Raw genomic sequence first — 22,504 nt, 5'->3', positions numbered from 1 at the left:
TATTTAAATGATTTTTCAAATTTCGACACAAAAAATAGAGAACTTATGAAAAAGCCAGAATCTCATCCCATATTCTAGAATTCACGTGGCAATATTTACTAAATCATCTGAAATAGAAACTCATAAAAATCCTCCAAATAGGAAAATTATAAATACAAAACTACTAAGTTGGCAATTTATGAAGTTTTTAAATAAGAAATTTAAAATTTCCTAAATTAGAATTTAAATAATATATGATGAATTCTCAAATTAAAAGTTTATAAAAATGAATTCTCCAAAATAGAAAGTTTCAAAAAAATATAAAATTTTCGAATTAGAAAATCTCGAATTTCTATGAAAATAAAATTTCTAAATAGAAAAATGTAAAATCTTCTAAAGTGGGAAATTACAAAAATGTGAAAATTTCAAATTAGAAATTTATGAATATATGTTTTTTTCAAAATAGAAAATTATGCAATCTCTATATTAAAAAATTTAAAATATGAATTTTTCTGAAACAAAACTTTTGCTCACAAATTTTTTGAAATAGAAAATTTGAAGAAGAAATTCCAACAATTTGCAAATATAACTTTCCAAAAGAAGAATTTTATGAATATGGAGTCCTAAATTAGAAAATCATGAATTTATGACAAATCACCAAGTTGAAAATTAACAAAATAACAATAAAAAAATCCACGTTATCATGCTTACCAAATTGGAGATCAACAAATATCAATGCATACAAAATCTTCAAAAATTTAAAAGAAAAACTCCATATTCATCCAATTTTTAAATTAACCAAACGGGTATGTATACATAACTTTCAATTTAACAAAATAATTATCATTCAAGACATTTATATTTGTCAAGTTAAGAAATGTATTATCACATGGAATAATCTTCAACTCATCACAAATTCATTGTAAAAATTATATGAGACAATTATTCCTAATCACAAAAAGTCAAGTCCTCACAAGCTCACTATATAAATCAAATTAAATACGAAATTATGGAACCGTCGCAAAAAAGGAACATATATATTTTCCACCCTTAAAATAATACAAAGAGCTTAAACCTCTATCATCACGAGTCATGTGAATCCAATTTGAGCACAATGATTGTAAAGTTTTAAAAAAATCCCCTAATCCTATTAACATGCAAAAATAAAAAAATGCATCTCCCCTATTGTGAATTATTCGAAACACAACAAAACATTACATAGTATTGCAAGCATGAAAAAAAATATCTTTCATAACAAACTCTATGATGATCATAATGCCAAAAATTAACGTGAGATATTAATGTATGGGCAGATTTAATTATAGGAACACATAAAAACAGAGAGAAAAAAAATGAACATGTCATGAAGAATAAGGAGAGAAAGTAGAGAATAAAAAATATAAAATAAACTAAAATAAACTTATAAGACGAGATAGTAACAAGTTGATTCCTTCAGGTATAACCCAAAGACTTGTGAGTATTTGTTGTGAATGCTACTGCTATAAAAAGAGAACAAAAACACCAATGCTAGCTGTTGTGGTTGTGGCTACAGACGTTTGTGTTAGAGTTGTTAGTACAGAGAGAGATGTTACAACAGCCAAGTTTATGGATATGAGAGTTGTTACTGCTATAAAGATATGAGATATGAAGGCAAAGAAAGGGGCGTTGGAGATGGTTGTAAGGGAGATGCAGATAGAAAGAGGGGGCATTGGAGATGGGTTATGAGGAAGATGCAAGTAGAGAGAAAGGGGCGTTGCAAGTGGACTATGAGGAAGATGAAGTACATAAAAAGTTGTAGTGGTGTGGGGGAGATGAGGTGCAGCAAGGTTGGGACGTTCTTATGGCTGTTGTAGCAGTGAGTTGAAGAAATCGGGCATCAAGGGAGGATGTTGCAGTAAGTTAAGAAGAAGAGGTGCAACAAGGGGGGACGTTACAGTGAGTTAAGGAGAGGAGGTGCAGCGAGGACTATTGTGGGTGCTATTGGAGAAGAAATGTGAGAGAGATGTGGGTAGGGACGTGAGTGTGATAAGGGCTGAGAGATGTGGCTAGAGGTGAGTGCAGCAACTACGTGAGAGAGAGACGTAGAGAAAAGACCTGTTACAGAACGTGAGGGTGAGTGGAGAAAAAGAAGAGCGTGCCCATCCGTTGGAGAATGACATTTTATAGAAAAAAAAACTTCTATTTTTTATTAACACGTTGCTTACTTTCTTTCTTTAAAGAATGAGGGTGGTTATCCCACGCTACTTGCATCTATGATGGTTTTTGCTTAACTTTCATTTGATTGGTCTATCGAGTCTCCAATTTAATTTGATTGCTCTTTTGATTCAATTGATCGATGTTATTTTAATTTGATTTTTGAATTTCAATTTAATTTTGCATTTTAATTGGTTGAGTAATTTTTAATTTAAATTTCAATTTGATTTTGCATTTTTAATTAGTTGAGTAATTTTTAATTTAAACTTAACTTTGATTTTGCATTTTAATTCAATTTCTTGATTAAATTTTAACTTGATGTTTAATTTGATTTTTAATTTGAGTTTAATTTTTAATTTGAATTTTGAATAGGTCGATTAATTTTTAATTTGAAATTTAAGTTGATTTTAAATTTTAATTGGCCAGGTAATTTTAATTTTAGTTTGATGTTGATCTTATTTTATTTAATTTTTATTATGTTTTCCTAAAAATTAAAGTCTCTAGGTTAAAGTTGGATATTGAGTGGCATTTTGGTCATTTTTGTGATTTCTTATAAGTTTACCTATTTTCGTTGATTTGGATCTCATTAAATTCAAAATCATATTCTGAATGCAATGATGGTACTTTCGAGATTTTCAAAGGTCTAAAATTTATAAGGGGTATTTTCGTCATTTTATTAATTTTGCAGATTTTTACGAATTTTAGTTTGAGATTTCTTTTAGTCCCAACGTGATTATTTTTAAGTTTCAATGTTGCATTTTCCTAGCATAGAAAGGTCTCTAAGTTATCGAACTGTATAGCGAACCTAAGCGTATGTGCTTGCTAAATCGAGTGTAAGGTGTAATGATCCTAAGCGTGTGTAGATTTCTATGTCGAGTCGTAACGAGTAAGGGAGATGAAAAGACTAAAAGTGAAAAAAATTAGGGACAGTACTCTCAAGCTTTCAAGTTCTTTGCGCTCATCATTAGGAATTTACGGCAACCGAATGACGAATTGTCGAATTAGGCAGATGCAAAAATGGGGGGTCTACACTTTTGTCTCAAAATGATAATGTCTATGTTTTGGGTATTATTTTTCTAACGTCTCATGGTTTCTGAAGTTTGCTTACTTGAAATATCTTATCTAAGCTTTGGAAACACATCTAATAACAAATAAAAACTTTAGAATATTCATTTATCATTAGGAACTATCACAATTGGTGTTAACGAGTTGATTAATCAAGTGAGTGCAAAAATGGGGTATCTACAGGTAGTCAGATCATTACTTGAACGTCTAGGGTTTTAGGTAACTTATGTTGGGAAAGAAAGAAGAAGAAGGAAAACTCTGATTCTCTCTCTTAAATTTGGTATTTATATAATAGAATGGAAGTAATGGTAATTAATGTAATTATTTTCTTTTGTTAATAACTTAATTCTCGAGACTCCGATTTTCGCAAACTTATAGTGTATTTTGACTAATTTTTTGATACAAATCCAATGGTGTACTCAGTTTTTTTAAACGACTTATATAAAAGTTTATATTTTAGATGAGTTATTTGCATGCTTGATGAGGCATATACTAATTTTTCGTTTGAACTTTAATTCTCATAAATTTATAATTTGAAATAGGTTATATGTTCTAAACTTTTTCTCCTAAATCTTTCTACAAGATCAATTTCAATACTAACTAAATTCTTTGATATACGTAATAAATGTTTAAGACATTACACCAACCTAGTTGAAATGTACTCAACTTATAGAGATATCAACCTTACCCTTTTAATTTGTATGATTATTTTGTTTTCATTTTGAAAAAAAGGGAAGAATTGAAATTTGTAACGCACTACATATTTATAAGTTGTTTATTTTTTATTTTTGGTAATTATTATTCAATTTTTGTAATTTTAGTTTGATTAAGAGTATTTATTCAATCTTTGTTTAGTTTGAATCAATGTTCAATTAAGAGTATTTATTTGAATTTATATAGTTTTTTTTTTTTGTTGCATTTTAAAGTATTTATTTCAATTAAGATTTTTTATTTTATTTTATGAATGTCAGGTTGAAAATCAAATCGGGTTAGTCCCGATTAATCGAGTTTCGTGTGGGATTTGATTTAGGGTTCAGACCATCAGTCAAGGTTAACCCCGTAAACTGATTTTGGTTTAGTCCGGATTACCCAAATGAACACCCCTATCTAGGATTATCAATGGTTCAAGTTGGGCATGGCTTTAAATGGGCCAGGCCTTTTTAGGCTAAAACATAGAGATGGCAATTTTGCCCGTCCTGACCCACCCCTATAGGATTGGTTTTTTATTATTTTAACTAGTTATGGGGCGGTTTTGGTATTAAAAATAAAAAAATTGAATCGATTTCATGGCGGGGATGGTTTTGATATACCCCGTCCTACTAACCCGCCCCACCCCGATTATATATATACATACATACCTTTTGAACAATAAAAATTGCCTAACATAGTAGTAAGACGTATAGTGGTGTTCTCAGGGTTAAACCTTCTTGAACAATATTTTTACTTACAATACCTCAATTTCTTAAAGTATTTCTTACACTTCAACAAGATTCAAAAATTAAAATGGGCTTGTTTTTGAAGGGCTATCAAGTTAGGGTAAGGGGGGGGGGTGGTTGGGGAAAAAATTAAGACTCGAGACGGAGTCAAGGAGGTTCCGGGTGTGCCAATATAATCTGGGTTGAGAATGGGTTTAGGTAAACCCGTCCATTACCAACCTTACTAAAATATTTGGCCCTAACCCAACCCAACTAAATACCAGGTCAGGTATGATAGATAAAACCTTAGTCCAAGTACAGTCCACTTCCACCTACATTCGGGGTATTTGTAGGTCGGACCAAACCCATTTTCAAAGACACTACAAAGGTAAGGGCCATTATTAATTTATAATAAAACTATTATATATTGTATTTAATAAAGTATAGTGGGTTAGGCCACCCATCGGGCCTACATTCAAAATCCAAACCCGACCCATATTATTAAGTAGGCTTAGAATCGACTCGATAGCTAAATGGTCTTATTAACTAAACCCAAACCCAATCCATAGTGGACTGGGTTGGATTGGACCAAAACCCATCCATTGACAACTCTATCCCTAACTCTACTTGTGAAAGTTATCGGGTCTAGTCCAGCCCGATCCAATTTACCGATCCGAATTACTTGATTGAACCTATGTTACCCAATTCGTTTCTACTGGTCTGAAACATGAATCAGTACAAAACGAACCAGTTCGCGATACGATTCGTACTGGGTTCGTAAAATCAAGCGAATCACAATCCATCAAAATTTGGTCACGTTCCACGAATCAAAACATTTGTTTTAGCGAACCAAAGCATGAAATTCGACGAACCCACCAATTTAGTTTGAGGAACAAAATTTTTTTTTAATTGATTTTATTTTTATTTTTTTCATTATTCATTTTTAAGGTATTACTTTATTTTTATTTAACTTAGAATTTTTTAGTATTATAATTGTAATTATAACTTATATACTTTAATTATATATGTCCACAAGCGAATCAAGCAGGGGAACAGTTCTAGGACATCAAAGCGAACCCGGAAACAAATTTTCTCTATCTACCCTTACGATCTGGGTGCAATTTGGATTGGCGAATCACAAACTCCAAACCCAAATTCGAACTTAAGAAGTTGGTAACACTACTCGTAAAAGTTACCGGGTCTAGTCCAACCCGATCCGATTTTTAAAACCCTGGTACCTAGTTTTAAAACCATGATCGACAGTGCTGGAGAAACCTTTTTAATCTCTGCCGTGGACATCTATATATTTCTCTTTCTACTTCCAGAGTTCCTGAGAGAGAGAGAGAGCGAGAGAGAGAGAGAGATGTCCCGAAAGAAGGAGCCCTGCAGAAACTTCCAGCGTGGAAGGTAAGAGAGCTCTTTTTTGTTTCATTCTTTCTCCTTCTTTAATCGTAGTTTCTATATTTTCTGTAATTTTTCTTGAATTTCTGCCAATTTTTTTTCTTTCTTTCTTAGACTTCTAACGTTCAATAACTAAATCAACTTTTTTTTTTCTTTTTGTAAGAAAATAATTAAGATGCTCTTTGTCAATCTTTATTTCCTAGAAATTGCTAAAATCTTTGTGTGGTTAGGGGGAAAATATAGAATAGATTAACCTCTTATACGTTCTTCTGGGGTTTTGATCGACTCAACTCATACCCATTTATAATTTTCAGAGGAGATCTTGAACATTGTTTCACGCCCTGATATCGAGTTGACTCGTGCAATCACGTCTCTTACGAGTCAAACCGTTTAAATCTGCCTAGAATGATTTATTAATTTGTATTTGTATTTTTAAATAATTTTTATTTTTCTTATTATAATGTGGATTAGTATGTACTCAGTCACAAAATTTTAATTTTATGGGTCATCTTGGATATTGAATGAGTCAATCTGATGGATAATTCACATTGGCCTTCTGCTTGCAACTTAGGTTTCACATGCTTAATGCTTGATTTGATAATGTGTTGGATGGTTTTAAAAACTACTCTGAGGCCTTTCTGCCTAGTCTTCCACTGTGAATCGGTCACCTCAATGAATCATCCAAAAATCGGTTCTACTTGTCTGATTTTCTTTTTTTGAAAACTTAGCTGAGTAGACCTGTAAGTATCAGTTCATATATAAATATATGCAATTTTTTTAAGAATTTAAATGTTTGAGATCGATGATAAATGAAATTTCGGGATTCTAGCATTTATTAATCTAGTTTATAATGGGAAAACTAGTTAGTTTTACATGTAAATATAAATTTAGCAAATCCATTTGATCAGTTCAGGATGGCTTGACTATTCTGAGTCAACTACTCCATGGGCACCAATCTGATATGAAAACTGGTTTTAAAGTCATGTGTACATTCGAGGCATCTTCTTCCATAACAATCATGCCCCCTCTTTTTTTCCCATTTTTGTGCATATGTGCTTAATTGTACATTGTAGAGGATAAATCATCTCCCATCTGGACCTTCATTTCACACCAATCAATGGGAATCTCGAGGCAGACACATGGCTATGTTTGAGAGAAATTCTATCTAATTAGGGAAGAATCCCAATTTGGGAGTATTCTTCCCCTTTAGATAATTACTAAATTTGGATAGGGGTAAATGTGGAAACGATAATCTAACTATGGTTAGGGTTTCTTTGATAGGTTTAGGGTTTCTTTATTTAAAGGTCTAAAGGTCATTGTATAAGGGAGAAAAAAAAAGAAGAAAAAGATGAGATCATGTAACAAAGAGATTCATTATAGTAGAATGGCTCCTTGAGCCAGTGGACGAAGACACGTATGCTAAACCATGTATAAAATCCCTTGTATTCTTTATTTTTATTTGTTTCTTTAAGATTTGGGAATGAAATTTGGATTTGGATTTGGGTCGAGATTTCAAGGTGGATGCCTAAAGTCGCATTTACAATTTGGCCCTTTTCGTGGGATCGAATAAGAAATCATGAGAAATTACATGGTAATTTGGGTCTACCCCCAAGATAAACCCTTGTGGGCTTAGGGTTTGCAAGTATAATATAGTGTAGGGTTTCTGATCTGACTTTGCCCAAGGTCGGATCATGATGGATTATTGAATTGCAAGGGTGAGGCCATGATCGGGGGCTTCCTACTTGAAAAATGCATAAAAAAAGAAAAAAAGAATAAAGGAGGGATAGAGATCGAAAATAATAATAAAAAGTGGATGGGGTGTATGGTTGAAGTAGGTAGAGAGATCAGAAGAGCGTGAATTGCTCCGATTTCAAGGCGGCTGGCCTCCAAAAGGAAGATGATTAAGATTTGAAAAATAAATAAAAAAGGTCATCTGCAATGTAACCTTGAGTTGGAGGGCATCTGTTTTAAATTGCTAATTAATGGTGACAACAACAAGGGATTTAACCCTCCCATGACCCATGTGTTCTACGTACAATAAGGAGAGGTTTAAGTAATGATATTGCTAGGTCCTAAGCGATACATCCAGGTAAAAAAGGTACTTAATGGCGGCAATAAATAGAGTTCTTCGGGTTTCATCAAAGAGGAAAATAGTCACCTAGTTAATGAGTTGCTGACTCAAGACTTGGAACCCATAGATCGGGTTACTAAAACCCTTGTTTTTGGTTTGGATAGCACATCAGTTTCGTGCAAAGGAAGGAATCGATGATAACACGTGTAAAGGAAGGTCACACTGCTTTGCCCAGACTGTGACGTAACATTGTTAATTTCTACTTGGGAGCGTGGTTCAAGTATAATTTTAGGGACTTGAGGGGTACATAAAAGTGAATCCGACCTCCTTGTTGGTAGGTCGGTGCACAAGGTGAAAATCTAATCCATCGAGTTAAATGGTGTACTTGGGTGACTCAATGTAAGTCCGATTATGAGGTAAAGTTATTAAATTCTATTTTGGGGAGTCCATCAAGAAAAATGGCTAATTATTACTTGGGGGCTTAATCCAAGCACAATTAGTGGGGACTTGAACTCGGGTGTTACCTAAAAAGGTACTATTATTATAGTTTTTAAGTTTCCAATAAGGTAGATAGAATCTCTGTTATTTATGTCTTTAATAAGGTAAATAGAGGTTGTTATGATCAGTGTTATTAACCCCATGTTATTAAAAAGATTTATCAATAAAATACGGTTATCTTTTGATTTACTTCTATATGATTAAAGTAACTAAATAAGGTAGCTCAGTTCATTGAGGGAACCGAGCGTTACTCTTTAGGTAGAGTAGGTTCAATAAGGATAAGTCTCTATTCATTTTGAGATCGAGCCCTACTCTTGAGGTTGAGTAGGTTTAAGAAGGTTAAGTCTCTGTTCTTTTTGGGAGTTCAGCCCTACCCTTTAGGTTAAATAGGTTCAAGAAGGTAAACTCTCGATTCATTTTGGGAACTGAGCCGTACTCTTGAGGTTAAATAGGTTCAAGAAAATTAAGTCTTGATTCATTGAGGGAACCGAGTCCTACTCTTGAGGTAGAGTAGGTTCAAGAAGGTTAAGACTCGATTCATTTTGAGAACCAAGCCCTACTCTTGAAATTGAGTAGGTTCAAGAAGATTAAGTCTCGGTTCATTTTGGGAATCGAGCCCTACTCTTGAGGTTAGGTAGGTTCAAGAAGGTGAAATCTTGGTTCATTGAACCCTACTCTTGAGGTTGAGTAGGTTAAAGAAGGTTAAGACTCGGTTCATTTTGGGAACCGAGCCCCACTCTTAAGGTTGTGTAGGCTTAGAAAGTACAAGTTTTAAAGCATGGTTCATTTTGGAAATCGAGCCCTATTCTTTGGGTTGAACATGGAGAAAATGGTTAAGCATTTTAACATGGTTCAGCGTGGGACCCGAGTCTTATTCTTGTAGATAGCTAGAAAAATGGGTAAGTCTTCAGGCTCGATTTAACTTAAAAACCAATTCTAACCTCATTGTTGGTCGGTCGATACACCAAAAGCGAATCTGACCTCATTGTTGGTCAATTGGTACACAAAAAGGAAATCCAACCTCTTTGTTGGTCGGTCGACACATAAAAAAGACTTGGTTCCTCTCAAGGAACTGGACCTAACTCTAGGTTGATCGGTTTATTGGACAAAAATTCTTGGATCATTCCAGGATCTAAGTTCAACTTATAGGTTGGTTATTCTATTTATCAAAGTCTTGGATCATTTTGGGATCCATACCCGACTTTCAAGATAGTTGGTTCCATTATTAAAACCTCGACTTATTATGGAAGTTCAACCAAGTGGAAGATCAGATTTGCGCTAAACAGGGAATAAGATAAGCTTAGAAGCTTAGGTTATCATACTAGTTTGGAAATCAGGGATGGTGCTCATTCATGAAAGATTGTCAGAAGCTATAGAGTTCTTGAAGGCGGATTTTGCTACATCAATCTCCATTGAGAGGGGGCTATTGTGGAGGGGTAAATCGTCTGCTATCTAGACCGTTCATTTTGCACCAATCTGTGGGAATCTCGAGATTGACACATGGCAACGTTTGGGAGAAACTCCATCTAATTAGGGAAGAATCCATCCCAATTTGGGAGGATTCTTCACTTTTAGATATTACTAAATTTTGGATAGGTATAAATGTGAAAACGGTAATCTAACTATGCTTAGTGTTTCTCTATTTAAAGGGCTAAAAGCCATTGTAAAAGAGAGAATAAAAGAGGAGAGGAAAAAAGAAAAAGAAGATGAGATCATGTTATAGAGAGATTCATTATAGTAGAATGGGTCCCCATGGACGTAGGCACGTTTACTGAACCGCGTAAAAAATCCCTTTTCTTCTCTTTATTTATTTCTTTATAATCTATGTGTGAGAGTTGGATTTGGATCAAGATCTCAAGGTGGATGCCTAAAATAGCATCTAAACACACTAACATTTGCAGTCTTAACTTTCAGCCCAATGTGAAATCTAATATATTTTCAACTTTGGTTTGTTTCTTCCAGTTGTCAATATGGTGAAAGGTGCAAGTTTTCACATGTTACCCAACAACAACAGGCAAAAACTAATCCCTTTGGATTCGGACAGGCTAGCTCAAATTTTCAGCACTCAAATCAGCAGCAACAAAAGCCAAATCCTATTGCATTTGGCGCACAAAACAGCACACAGTCGAGAGGCCCCTCCGATGCTGGTGCCAAACATCAGAATCAATTCAAGGTTTGTCATGGCATAGTACATTACCTCCAATAACTAGTGAAAAGGAAGTTGTTATCTTGAAAATTTAAGCATTATGGAGTCATTTTCAACATTTCTATAGCCCCTACTTAGAAGTTCACCCGATGGTCATTTAATCAAATGATTTCATATATTGTGGTTGTTTGTAATCATGTACATTTGGGCTCAGCCATTTGAAAACAAGTGGAACCGTTTGTCTGCCATTGCGGCTGGTAACTCGACACCATCTCGACAAGCTGATAATCAGCCTCAGGTGGCTAATCATAAGTGAGTTTTCTATTGGTAGGACATACCAATCTTTCGGTCTTTGCTTTGAACTCATCCGATATGCATTGAATAAATGTGCATTGATGTATGTATAGGTGCACAGATCCTGAGTCGTGCAAACGCCTAATTATTGAAGATTTTGAACATGAGAGACCACTTTGGAAGCTTACCTGTTATGGCCATTTTAAATAGTAAGTTGTTTTACCCATATGAGGTATAATTTCTTACACTTGTCCTTAGTTATCTGCCCTTTACAGAAGTTTGACAAATTTAGTTCACCAAAAAAATGAAAGAAGAAAATTTAGCATTGTTTGCTTCTGTTTCTTCTTTCCTTGAGATCAAGTAATCAGTTCAACCTAATATTATTATTATTATTATTTTGATGGTTAAGCTGGACTTGAACCCATCACCTCAAAGTTGTTTTGCTAAACCAACTGAGCTATGGGTCTAAGCCCTAGATAATAGTATTTGCTGGCCTAAACTTTGAGTTCTATTGTTCACAGCAACTCATGTGACATTGGCGGTGACATTAGCTACGAAGAATTGAGGGCAGCAGCATATGATGATGCCAAGCGGGGTCTGAGCTTGTTATCAATTGTAAGTAGAAGACAACACCTTTCATTCTCTATTTCTAAGTAATGCATCTGATGCATTAGGGTTATATAGTTTTTGTAAGCTCTGAATGCAGCTTATGCATTTTCATATTATTATATTATTTTTGGGGTAGAAACGAATATTTGTGTGCAAATATGATCTGAATGGTAAAAATCCTGGGGAAGATCTTGTAGTTGCATGTATTATGTGTAGAACGATTTCTTGTGGTATCATTGGTTGGTGGAACATTGTTCGTAAATAATATATGATGTGAAATAAGAGAAGTGCAACAATGCTGGGTCAAAGAGGTCCTGCAGAAGCAAGTCCATTACAATGAGGTTTTACCACATTTTTTTTTGGGTCAGGATCCATTGACTCCTAAGAATGACTCCTGGAAAAAACACATTATCCCAACCCTTTAAATGCAAAATCCAATGGTTGAGATTTATCCTCGGGATAAGTATCTCTGAGATATGTATTATGAAGATACTCATAAATCTCAACCATTGGATTTCGTGTTTAAAGGGTTGGGATCATGTGTTTTTTTCACGAGTCATTCTTAGGAATCAACGGATCCCAATCTCCCCCCTGTTTTTTTTGTCATAATTAGCCAAAAAAATCCAATTTTAAGTTTCCTCCTAACATGTGTGACAGTGGGAGAGACGTTAGACATTTTCAAGGAATGGAATTCTAATTCTATTGAGTGTTCTGCTGATTTGAAAATCTATTAGTTGCTAGAAGATTACTGTGTCTATACCACTTTTGCCAAGTGAACTAGAAACTTTGACCTGAACTTAGTTTCAGCTTACCTAGAGAAATAAATCGAAAAAGAACGAGGGTCCGTGATTTCAAGTGGGACAACGCTAGAGAAAAGATTTTCCACTTGAAGAGGCAAATCCGGCCCCACCCAGCAAGCGGGGCTTAGTCAAGTCAAGCCTACGCGCGCCAGTTTCCTACCGCACTACGGCTTTTCAGCCTCCGCTTGCTCCGTAGTGCGCTGATTAAGGGATTTCTTACTTTCTTAAGTAATAGGAATAAGAACTGTGTAGCTTTTTAGCCGAAAATACGGGGTTTATGGAAAATCTTTGTCCCCGCTTATTTTAGTTTACTTTGTTGTCAAACACAGGAAAATAAGAGTTTTCCGTGGAAAATCATTTGCCACAGTATTTGTCGTGCAATTAAGATAGAAAAGAGAGGCCGCCATATGCTGTCAAAAAATTCAAATTTTGCAATTCCCATCTTAGTTCTTTTTCGAAATCTAATTCTCCCGTGACTCTCATAATCTCCACTTTCCCTCCCTATATGGTCATTTACCTTATATATTCCCTTTCTTCATCCAGAATTATTTGGATCAGTTCGTCCTTGTCTTCCCAGAATTATCTTTTAACGTTTTCTCTTAATCCTACTTGGGGTGTGCACTAATTATGTTAATTATCTCTTTTTTCTCTTGCTAGTTTTATAGTTAATAGTCAATTACTTATTCTCCTAACGCCTACAACTTTATTCTTCAGATTCTTACCTACCATTATAGCTATACCATTTCTATTTTTAACTTTTTCTTTCTACCAAATCTTACGCCATCCATTTTCTTAGCTTTTTCTCTTTTCTATATTATCTCTTGCACAAAACAAGCTATATTAATTTTTCTTTTCCTTTGTTTTATTGTATCCACTGACTCTTAAGTTCTTCCCCGTCAAAGTTCCCAAGTTCCCAAGTTCCAAGTGGTGAGACAAATGTCACTGCTTTATTTGCATTCTAGTCTGATCCAAGAATCCTTGTCTATTTCTCACCATAATCAGGACTTGTGACACGTAGGTTTCATGGTTCACTCTAGCTAGCACTTGCCAACTTCCCATTGCAACCCTAGCATGAATGGAATGAAGAATGGTGGTATGGATTTGGAGGGGAGAAGAATCGAATGAGTGGTGGATTTCTATAAGAAGTTGTACAAAGCAGTTTGGTACTAGATCCCATCTGGATGATTCAGATTTTGATAGGATCAGTGGAGATCAACAGTGGTTGGAAAGACCATTTGCAAAGGAAGAGGTCCGTTGCAATATTTGTGGAATTGGGTCTAGATTGTGTTTTTATGGCCTCCTTTTAAAAGTTATTGGGATACCACTAAAGATGATTTGGTAAAAGATTTTCAGGATGGAGCATATCTTGATTATTGTTCAAATTACACTATTGTGGCTTTGATCCCAAAAAGGTCGGGATATCTCCAATCTTAGGCCTATTAGTTGATGTAACCGGGAAACAACTGAGTTGAATTGACAAATGAACATTATCCAAAAGTTAACTGTCGTAACTGTTGAATGGATGACAGTTTTCTAGTTTAGTCTGTAATCCAACTGAAAGTTATTACTTTGATGGCTAATTTAAGATGTTAGCTATCGATCAGTTGATCTAGATCGATGGACTCATATGAACTAGTTGATAGTGGTGATAATTCCTGATCTTCAATTTATTATAGAAACATGTAAGTTTAAGAGACACTATATGTCTACATTATAAAGCCATCATCTTTCTGGTACATTGATCTGGTCCATCCAATTGATGGTCACCCTATTGGATTGCTTTCTGCTAAAGAATGCCCTGATTGGATCTTAAATCCAGTATTCTACCTTTAGCTGGTCGATATTAGTCAGGAACATGGTCCAAAAATTGTCTATTGTTGGAATGGTTGAGATTCAGATTTGTGTTTGTTTTTTGGAGGGCCTCTAAATCAATTACTATCTATCCTGCTAATTGGATCATTTAGATGTATGAGCATCTGAGAAAAAATGTGTTTATATTTGACCACTCGAGGTGCAATATTCTTCTCAATTTAATCCATCCAAATTCTGTAGAAAATGACCTGAACCACATTGGATGATAGGGCCGATCTTGATTGATTCCATGTGATTTCTAAATTACACAAGGATCTTATCTTGGCGCAATATGATCCCGAGTTGGATCGAGCGATCTAATTCTTTCCTAGAGATCCTATTCTCATCTCAAATGAGTTCAAAATTGCCACATTTGCATTATGCGAGTACCAAATTCATGGCATTGCAGTACATTTTTAGTCACTGAGCTACTAGAATACTGTGGATGTTTTCATTTAAAAATTTGATACCATACAATACAACTATCATCCATTAAGAACTTGTTGGGTTTATGGTACAGGTTGAAAGAGAGAGGAACCTACTCAATTCCAAGTTAATCGAGTTCGAGAACTTACTGCGCAATCCATATGTAATTTCACCAAATACTACTACTACTACTGGGCCAAACCCATTTCCCAAGACCAATCACAGTTCATCTCCTGTGACTGTTCAAAACAATTTGCCACCTTCAGTCTCGAGTTTTGGACAACTTGGCACTTCATTTAATCTTGGTTCCAATAACAGGCAAGATCCGTTACCATCACATAAAGTCTTGAGAGAACTACCAAAACGGCACACTAAAATTGGAAAATTACCAAAACGGCACACTATTCATTTTAATTCCAAAAATGGTAAATTACCGTTTTTGGAATTATTATTTTTTTACCAAAACAGTAAATTTGTGAAATGAATAGCAAAAGGTTTTTCCTATTATAATGCAGTAAATTCTTTTCCTGTTTTAGTTTCATTTGTAAAACTGTTTAAAAAAAGTTCTGTTTTATAAAACAGTGAATTTTCCCCCCACTAATGAAAATATTTTAATTCTGAAAACGGTAAATTACCGATTTTGGAACTAAAAAGAACAGTGCCATTTTGGTAATTTTTCAATTTTCAGTGCATGTTTGGTAAATCGCCCTAAAATCTTATTGTATCATCCTTGTATAAATTGCAAAGATCTGTATGATACATAAATCTATACAAATTGATTCTTCTCTTGTTTACAGGTGGTCATGGTTTGAAAGTCCTATAATCCAAGCTCATGAACTTTTATTAATTTTTTTTGTCGGTGGTATTTTGCAGCCAACCTGTACCATCAAACAGTACTTTTGGGCAACCAAGTCCTTTCCAACATTCTAGCCAGACTTCAGGTGCATTCGGGATGAACAAACCGGCATTTGGAACTCAAGGTGAATTGTTGAAGGATGTTATGAGAATTGAAGTTTTTGATGCACAAAATGTTTAGCTTCTCATTTCAAGTGATACCGTAGGGATTTTAGGAGCCCAACAACCAGTGCAGCAATTTGGAAGTACTTCCACCTTCAACATTCCAAGCTTCAACTATGGTGTCAATAATAGTACTGGAAACAACCACCCATTCCCCATTTCATTGGCAGCACCACAGTTCTCCAATTCTGCAAGTGGTACCCAATCGACCATTTTTTCTAGTGCACCAAATGCTGCTGCTACTGCTATGGTTGGACAAGCATCAATGTGAGTCTAGTAGATAAATAGCTTTTATTTCGGCATTGAATTTTCCTTTAGGAATATTGATTTGAGTGTTTTTTTCCCCTTTCCGGGGATAACAGGACAACAGAGGGGAATGCAAGTATTTGGTTAAAGGATAGATGGAATCCTGGCGAGGTAAAAACATTGTATCTTATTAGATCGATATTTAGTAATTGCTTTGCTCTGACTTTGGGATTGAGGGCCATCATGCAGCCACATCACCCATTATACTTTTTTATTTTATTTTTTCAGATTCCAGAAGAAGAGCCTCCAGCTGGATTTGTATAATTCATCTGCTGCTGGAGAGAAACATCGATATTCATTGGATCTTCAACCAAGGGTGGTGAGTGCTTAAATTTGCACCTCAACTAATATCAAAGGTTTTGGAGTCTTTGTAAAACTCTCACTTGTATAGTGACACTAGAGAAGAATTTTTTTCTTCTTCTTTAGAGTGAATTTTAAAAGTAACAGTTGGTGGAAAAATAGTTTCTGGAGCAGCGATCCCAAACTCTTGACCGTACTACTGGGAATTCCTTAGGCATTGAAGCGTGTCAATGTTGCTCTTGGTAAATTGCGTAGTGTCCTTGTTCACTCAGCAAATTTGTTATTATGATGAAACTAGATGAGAAATCCCATTGTAATATTTATTTTCATTATTCATACTCATGCTTATGTACGAAACATCGAGTATATTATATTGTTGGCTTAAATTGGACCAGTTTCCTGGTTATCTTGGGTCTTCGTTTCTTCCATTTAATGCCTCCTATGAATTATCCTCTCTAAACGGTTAATGTGATGTAGAGTTTCAAACAACATTTGAGGTTGGTATTATCTCCCTGTAGACTTTTCTAACCTTCAAACAGGTTCGATGTATTGTACATCTTCTGATATATTGGCTTAGTGAGAGGAAAAGCACCTGTTTCATGTTTTTCAAGCATCCATTTAATTAAATTATCCTTCCATCTCAACTATTTATGATGTATAATATCATTTCCCTCTTAGCAGTATCTGATCCTTTTGTTACGGGTGTCACTGCTGCTCCCAAAGCATGTCCTTTGTTGGATAACCTCAAAATGTTTGTAATGAGTATATGTTGTACTCTTCATGCAGGTTAGAGTGAATTTAACCTAGAAAATCATCACACTTCAATGGTCCGTTAGTAGCTCACTCTTTAAGTCTCCTCTTATTCTGAAGACTGGCGATCATGAAATATGTACCAATCAGCCAGTCAATCCTTTAAAACCATGTAATTAACAATTTGTGTTTTATAATTCACATATTCAAAGTCAAGGTCCATCCAATAAGTTGGTCTACTAAGCTTGACTCAGTTGGATTATATGTGGAATGGAAGGAGAGAAGGGTTTTTTGTTTTTGAGAAATTATTGATCTGAAGTTTATTTTTTGAGTGATTATTATCCGTATTTGATTTGATTTGTGATTTTTCATTGTTAATTGGATTAAGTTTCAGATGTTTTGGCATTCAATCTTGAATTTGGTTTTTTGGGTTATTAGATTAAATTTTACTACATTGGTCCTTCCTAGACCTTTTAGTTGATGCCACTACCAAATCCTAATTTATCATGCTTGGTTTATTTGTTTAGGGTTACTTATTTCCTTGTTTTGGATCTTGATTTTAATTTATCGTCTATCTCATGTGATCACACAATCCATTTTCAATGTATATATATATATATACATATATTGAAGATTAAAGGATTAGGCAAAACCCCCAACCAGAAGAGAAGAAACTACACTCTATCAAAGGCACGCCCACTGGCATCCTTATATATATTTTGAAGATTAAAGGGGATTAAGAAGTCTGCTGCTTGGTTGGTTTCCCTATAGTAGAAATTGAAGTCGAACCTTAGGAAGGCAGTTGCTCTACTCTTGTCATTGATGCACTCAATCGCAATTTTGGAATCAGCTCTGACCTTCAGGGATGTAATATTTAGGCTGGCTGCCATTGTCATACCTTTCAAGATGGCATGTAAGTAGCTCATGGGAAAGAACAGACCTCCCTTGCATTTTCTCAGCAAAGGCTTTTACTGTTCTTCCATTGTGGTCTCTAATGATTTCACCTTTTCCACCCGCATCGCCTCTAAAAGACCCATCTGTGTTGAGCATATGGAAGCCTTCAGGAGGAAGTTCCCACTTACATCTTAGGGGCCTTCTTCAATCGTGGTTTCAGGCACCGAGAGGACATGAAAGATCTATTTGAAGCATTGTCTTCAGCGTTGAGATCCATGCCTTGGATCCTCAACTGCACATCACGCACAATGAAGCATTCAATAAGGTTCTGGGGCATGTAGCTATTCTTGAACGGTCATCTGCATCTTTCAAGCCAAAGGTGGTGGATGAATGCATTGAATACCAATTTCTTGATCGTGGAACTTTAGAGTTCTTCCTTTCGTGATGTTGCACAGCCAATTTATTTCAGCATTCCAACCCCTATTAGTGTGCCTTATGTTGCATTTTCTAAGTAGACTTTGCCATAAGTTGTAGAAAAATCACATCGGCTCTTCACTCTCTGTTGAATCCCTGCAAAAACATGTAGATTGCTGAACTACTCCCCTAGCCATTAGCCTGTCTTGAGTCTTAAAGCCATTGCTCAGTCCCATCCATGTTGCGCTGTGCCGTTTGATATTATTAGGAAACCAGACGAGGTTGTGCCATCTGACATGAGGGTTGTTTCGTTAAAGGCCTTGTAAGTTGCTAAAGGGTGAAGGTGTCGTTGATGCTAGGGGTCCAAATGACCTTATCTTTTTCATCTTCTTCAATGTCCAGCTGTTTAATGTGCTCTCATTTGCTCCCTAGACCAACAACAAGGTGCAAAGGCAGTCGCCAAGATCCCTCACTGATGAGGCTACTAACCTTAGCTGCACTGTGGATCCTCGAATCGAATGACTCTTCATTGTTGAGTTTATTCCTTAGCACTCCTTCCTTTAGCCACTGATCATTCCATATGTTTGTAGCTCCTCATTCCCAATCCTGTGAGTAATCATATGTTGAATGGCGTCCCTGTTTTGAAGAATTTTCCTCCACATCCAAGATGCATAAGAAGGAATGGGGGTGGTCCCAGAAGTGTCCCCCTTTTATCATGTTCCTCTGCACCCAGTCAACCCATACGCAGCTCTTCTGTGAGGCTATGTCCCAATTTTGGAGTTCTAGATTATGGAGCCCCAACCCCCTTTCCATTTTAGATCTTGTTATTCTCCTCCAGCTAAAGCAATACATTTTGTAGCTTAAATTTGGACTAGCCCATAGGAATTTGGCACATAGACATTTAATGCCCTTTAAAACTTCTTGGGAAGCATTAGGGCACTGGACCAGTAGACGTACACGCTCGAGAGCACCGATTTTATCAGCTCCATATGACCTGTCATGGATAGAAATCTAGCTTTCCAAGACTGAACTGTAATATTGAGCTTATCAATTAGAGGTTGGCAGTCATAGTATTTGAGCCTTGTTTAGTGTATATTAGTTTTTATCAAATAAGGGGTCTTTATTATTTGAGTCGTGCTAGAGTGACCTCAAGCTGAAACATCATATTGGACTTCTTGACGTGAAAGTGGATAGGAATCGTAGATGCTTTTCACTTGTTTCTCGATGAAAAGCATGTATGGTTTCCATACACGTTCATGTCAAGAAGTGCAACACGAGGTTCCAACCTCAGGTCACTTTCGCATCATTATTATTTTTTATCAAATATGATGGTAGAAGAGAAAATATAATAAAGTTTGAGGGGTATTATTGAAAAGGATGGAGAAAAAAACAACAATAAAGTCAAAAGTTGTTATCAAGACTTGTGATGAGATCAAATCTCAATCCTGCTTTGTGAGGAGATAAAGATTGAGAGAAAGGAGGGGACAACCATTGTGTTTTATTATATAGATTGAATATATTTATATAGAAGTATTAAGAATAATTGAATTAAAGAACTGTCCCACTTACACATATGAAATATAATAAATTAAAATGAAAAAGAAATCATCAATTAATTTTAAGGTTTCATTGGATCAAATTAGATTTGGAATCCAATCCATTCCAATGCAATAACTTTGGATCCAAATCAGGGATTTGGATTACAATAAGGACCTAATCCAATAATGATTCAATTTATGACTTATCGAATTGTCTTGGGTCAACCATTCCAAGGGACTCAATCAAATGATATGTTTTAACATATATAAATGATGTGTATTTGTATTATATATTTTATAAATGGGTTGGGTCGGTTGGATCAAGAAATATGACATAAGATCTTGACCATGTAAACATAATCCAATGGTTGAAAAGTATTCTTGAGATAAGTGTCATCAGGATATGTATTGTTGATGTAGATATGTGAGATTCAATGCGTTTTTAATTGGGTTTAGGAGTTGCCATCATTCAAAGAGTGCAAGGTGTGAATAGACACCATAAAAGATGGTTTTGAAATCTTTTTTTTTAACAAATTAGTGACTCATATCTGGTCTTAACCAAGATATCAAGGGTAAGGAGATTAGGTTGTGATACAAAGAAGGTGTTTGGCATCTTGTCTCACCCACCAAGTTGGTGATTACCAAGTATTGGCCAAAAGTGAAATAGAAAGATGATTTTTTGAATTTTTTTAGAGTTAGAAAGATAAGATGGATGTTTAAACACATAGAGGCATAGGTACGTCCTTCAACTTACAAGTGGGTACAATTAGCAAGCAAAAGGAGATGAGTCATTTTTTCTAGAATTCTTTATGTGCTTAAGGTTTTAGTGCAAATCCAGTTAGATTTCACTTCTCGGAATCTCAAGTACTTACCATATAGATATGTACTCACTTGGGAGTTTGTTTTTATCAGCTGAGCTTGGAGGATATGTTCATGGGTTGGATAAATCCTTTCGGGAACTTTCACCTTATGTATGAAAATATGTCCTTTAGGGACTGTTTTTTGTTGTTGTCAACTTAGAGTATTAAGTATAAACCTAGGGAGATTTATACTTTTGACTCATAGCCATTTTAAAACTAAAAAAGTGGTGTGTGCAAGTGTATATGCATGTTATGTTCCAAAGGGAACTGTGGAGAGTATTTCTTGGGATAATTGACACATGACAATCTCGAGGAATCGAAACCGACCCATCTAGTTGTGTAGTGAACCAACCAAACTACATTAAGGCCGACCTTCAAGGTTATGTTAGGGTAGGTCGGGTAAGCTTCGTAATGTTTGACAGGACAGGTGTAACTGCTCTTGCAACTGATATATCAGGTATAACTACTCTCACGAAAATCGAGGCAGATCACTAAGTAGGCACAACCACTCCGGCAGAAATCGTAGAGAAGATCCAAGGAGATCTGTGAGTGGTAAACTCTATAAATTCCAAGTAGCAGTGCACCCAAAAAGGGAGAAAAAAATCTTTTCAGAGAACACTTTATTAGCTTGGCACTAAAAGTTCTAACTTAAGTGTCGAAGTGGTCTTGTTGCAAGCCATCCACCGAGCTTAGGAAGTCTCAAAAAGGATTTCAAGATAGAGCAAAAAATTGCATCTACAATTTGGCATTGTCCGTGGGAAATGCTACAAGGAGATAAATAACCAGCATGGTGAGAGTAAGAGGTGAAGGACGTGGGAAGCCATCAAACCCTTTATCAGTGGGCCCACCTCCATCATCATAAGATCCAATGCTTACGATGTATCATTTGTTGACAAAGATGATAAATGAGATGCGTAGGGGATTAGAGAAGCGGAATGATGAGATCACGTCGATAAGAAAGGAAAATGAGGAACTCAGATAGAGACTGGGTGAGGGATCTAAGACATGAGGAGGTCTGGAAGGAGAAAGTAGTCAAAGGCACCCACCCCCTACAGCAGAACTAACTGAGGGTGATCACACCGTGGATTTAGCAATAGTAAGAACACAGTAAAAAAGTTTCGATGCTCGAAATCCGATGACAAAGGGAGAAGTCGAAAAAATACTAAGAATGCCATTCGGGAACTTAGGGGGACACCATTCTCATTAGCAATAGTAAGTTCTGACCCCCGAGGGCATTCCATCTACCAAAATTCGAAGCGTACGACGGAACGAGGGATCCTATGGACCATATCCTCTATTACAAGAGTCAAATGGTCTTATATTAGAACAATAACTCATTACTCTACAAACTTTTCCCATCAACTCTAAGGCAAAGGGCTATGTCATGGTTCCAAGGGCTGCCTATTAGATCAATTTGAAAGCGCCCTCGATCCGCGGGGTGCGCGGATCCGCTTTTGATCCTTGAGGTTTGGGAGTCGCCACCTAGTTATTACGGTCTAGGAACCGATCAATGACTCTAAATAGATAAAGAATTAATCTAGAATAGAAAAAACTGAATTCGGGGATCATGTTACGGGGTTGGAAGGTGTTAGGCACCAACCCCGCTCGGCCAAAGTCGGTCTCTACTAATTTCTCAAATAAGTTACATTGCTAAAAAAAACCTAGATAATAAAAGAA

The 22,504-nt window shown here is 35.7% G+C and overlaps 1 protein-coding gene across 3 annotated transcripts; it reads left to right on the top strand.

Annotated features, from left to right (window-relative positions):
- Positions 1-5,902: 5,902 nt before the first annotated feature.
- LOC147382631 (Zinc finger C-x8-C-x5-C-x3-H type family protein) lies at positions 5,903-16,775 on the top strand. Of its 3 annotated transcripts, none has more exons than XM_086427850.1 (10): positions 5,903-6,059; positions 10,585-10,795; positions 10,983-11,080; positions 11,176-11,271; positions 11,584-11,677; positions 14,843-15,066; positions 15,622-15,728; positions 15,819-16,033; positions 16,120-16,182; positions 16,300-16,775. In XM_086427850.1, exons 1-10 carry the CDS (start codon positions 5,905-5,907, stop codon positions 16,333-16,335), a joined length of 1,299 nt encoding a protein of 432 aa, XP_086283976.1. In that variant the 5' UTR covers positions 5,903-5,904; the 3' UTR covers positions 16,336-16,775. The 3 variants fall into 3 exon arrangements, with proteins under 3 accessions (XP_086283976.1, XP_086283974.1, XP_086283975.1); XM_086427848.1 differs by having other exon boundaries at positions 15,810-16,033; XM_086427849.1 differs by having other exon boundaries at positions 5,904-6,059; positions 15,810-16,032; positions 16,128-16,182.
- The last annotated feature ends 5,729 nt before the right edge of the window (positions 16,776-22,504 follow it).

Source organism: Akebia trifoliata, chromosome 16, assembly GCF_017979445.1.
Source record: "Akebia trifoliata isolate Shusen 1 chromosome 16, ASM1797944v1, whole genome shotgun sequence".
NCBI classification, from domain to species: Eukaryota; Viridiplantae; Streptophyta; class Magnoliopsida; order Ranunculales; family Lardizabalaceae; genus Akebia; species Akebia trifoliata.
The sequence above is the reverse complement of the archived record's forward strand: the minus strand, read 5'-3'. Positions and strand labels throughout refer to the sequence as shown.

Excerpts from the sequence above, each read along its gene's own strand:
- LOC147382631 (XM_086427848.1), top strand. The coding sequence starts at position 5,905 with ATGATCGACAGTGCTGGAGAAACCTTTTTAATCTCTGCCGTGGACATC. Across the intron at positions 11,678-14,842 it reads GTCTGAGCTTGTTATCAATT|GTTGAAAGAGAGAGGAACCT; the intron begins GTAAGTAGAAGA and ends TTTATGGTACAG. Across the intron at positions 16,183-16,299 it reads ATAGATGGAATCCTGGCGAG|ATTCCAGAAGAAGAGCCTCC; the intron begins GTAAAAACATTG and ends TTATTTTTTCAG.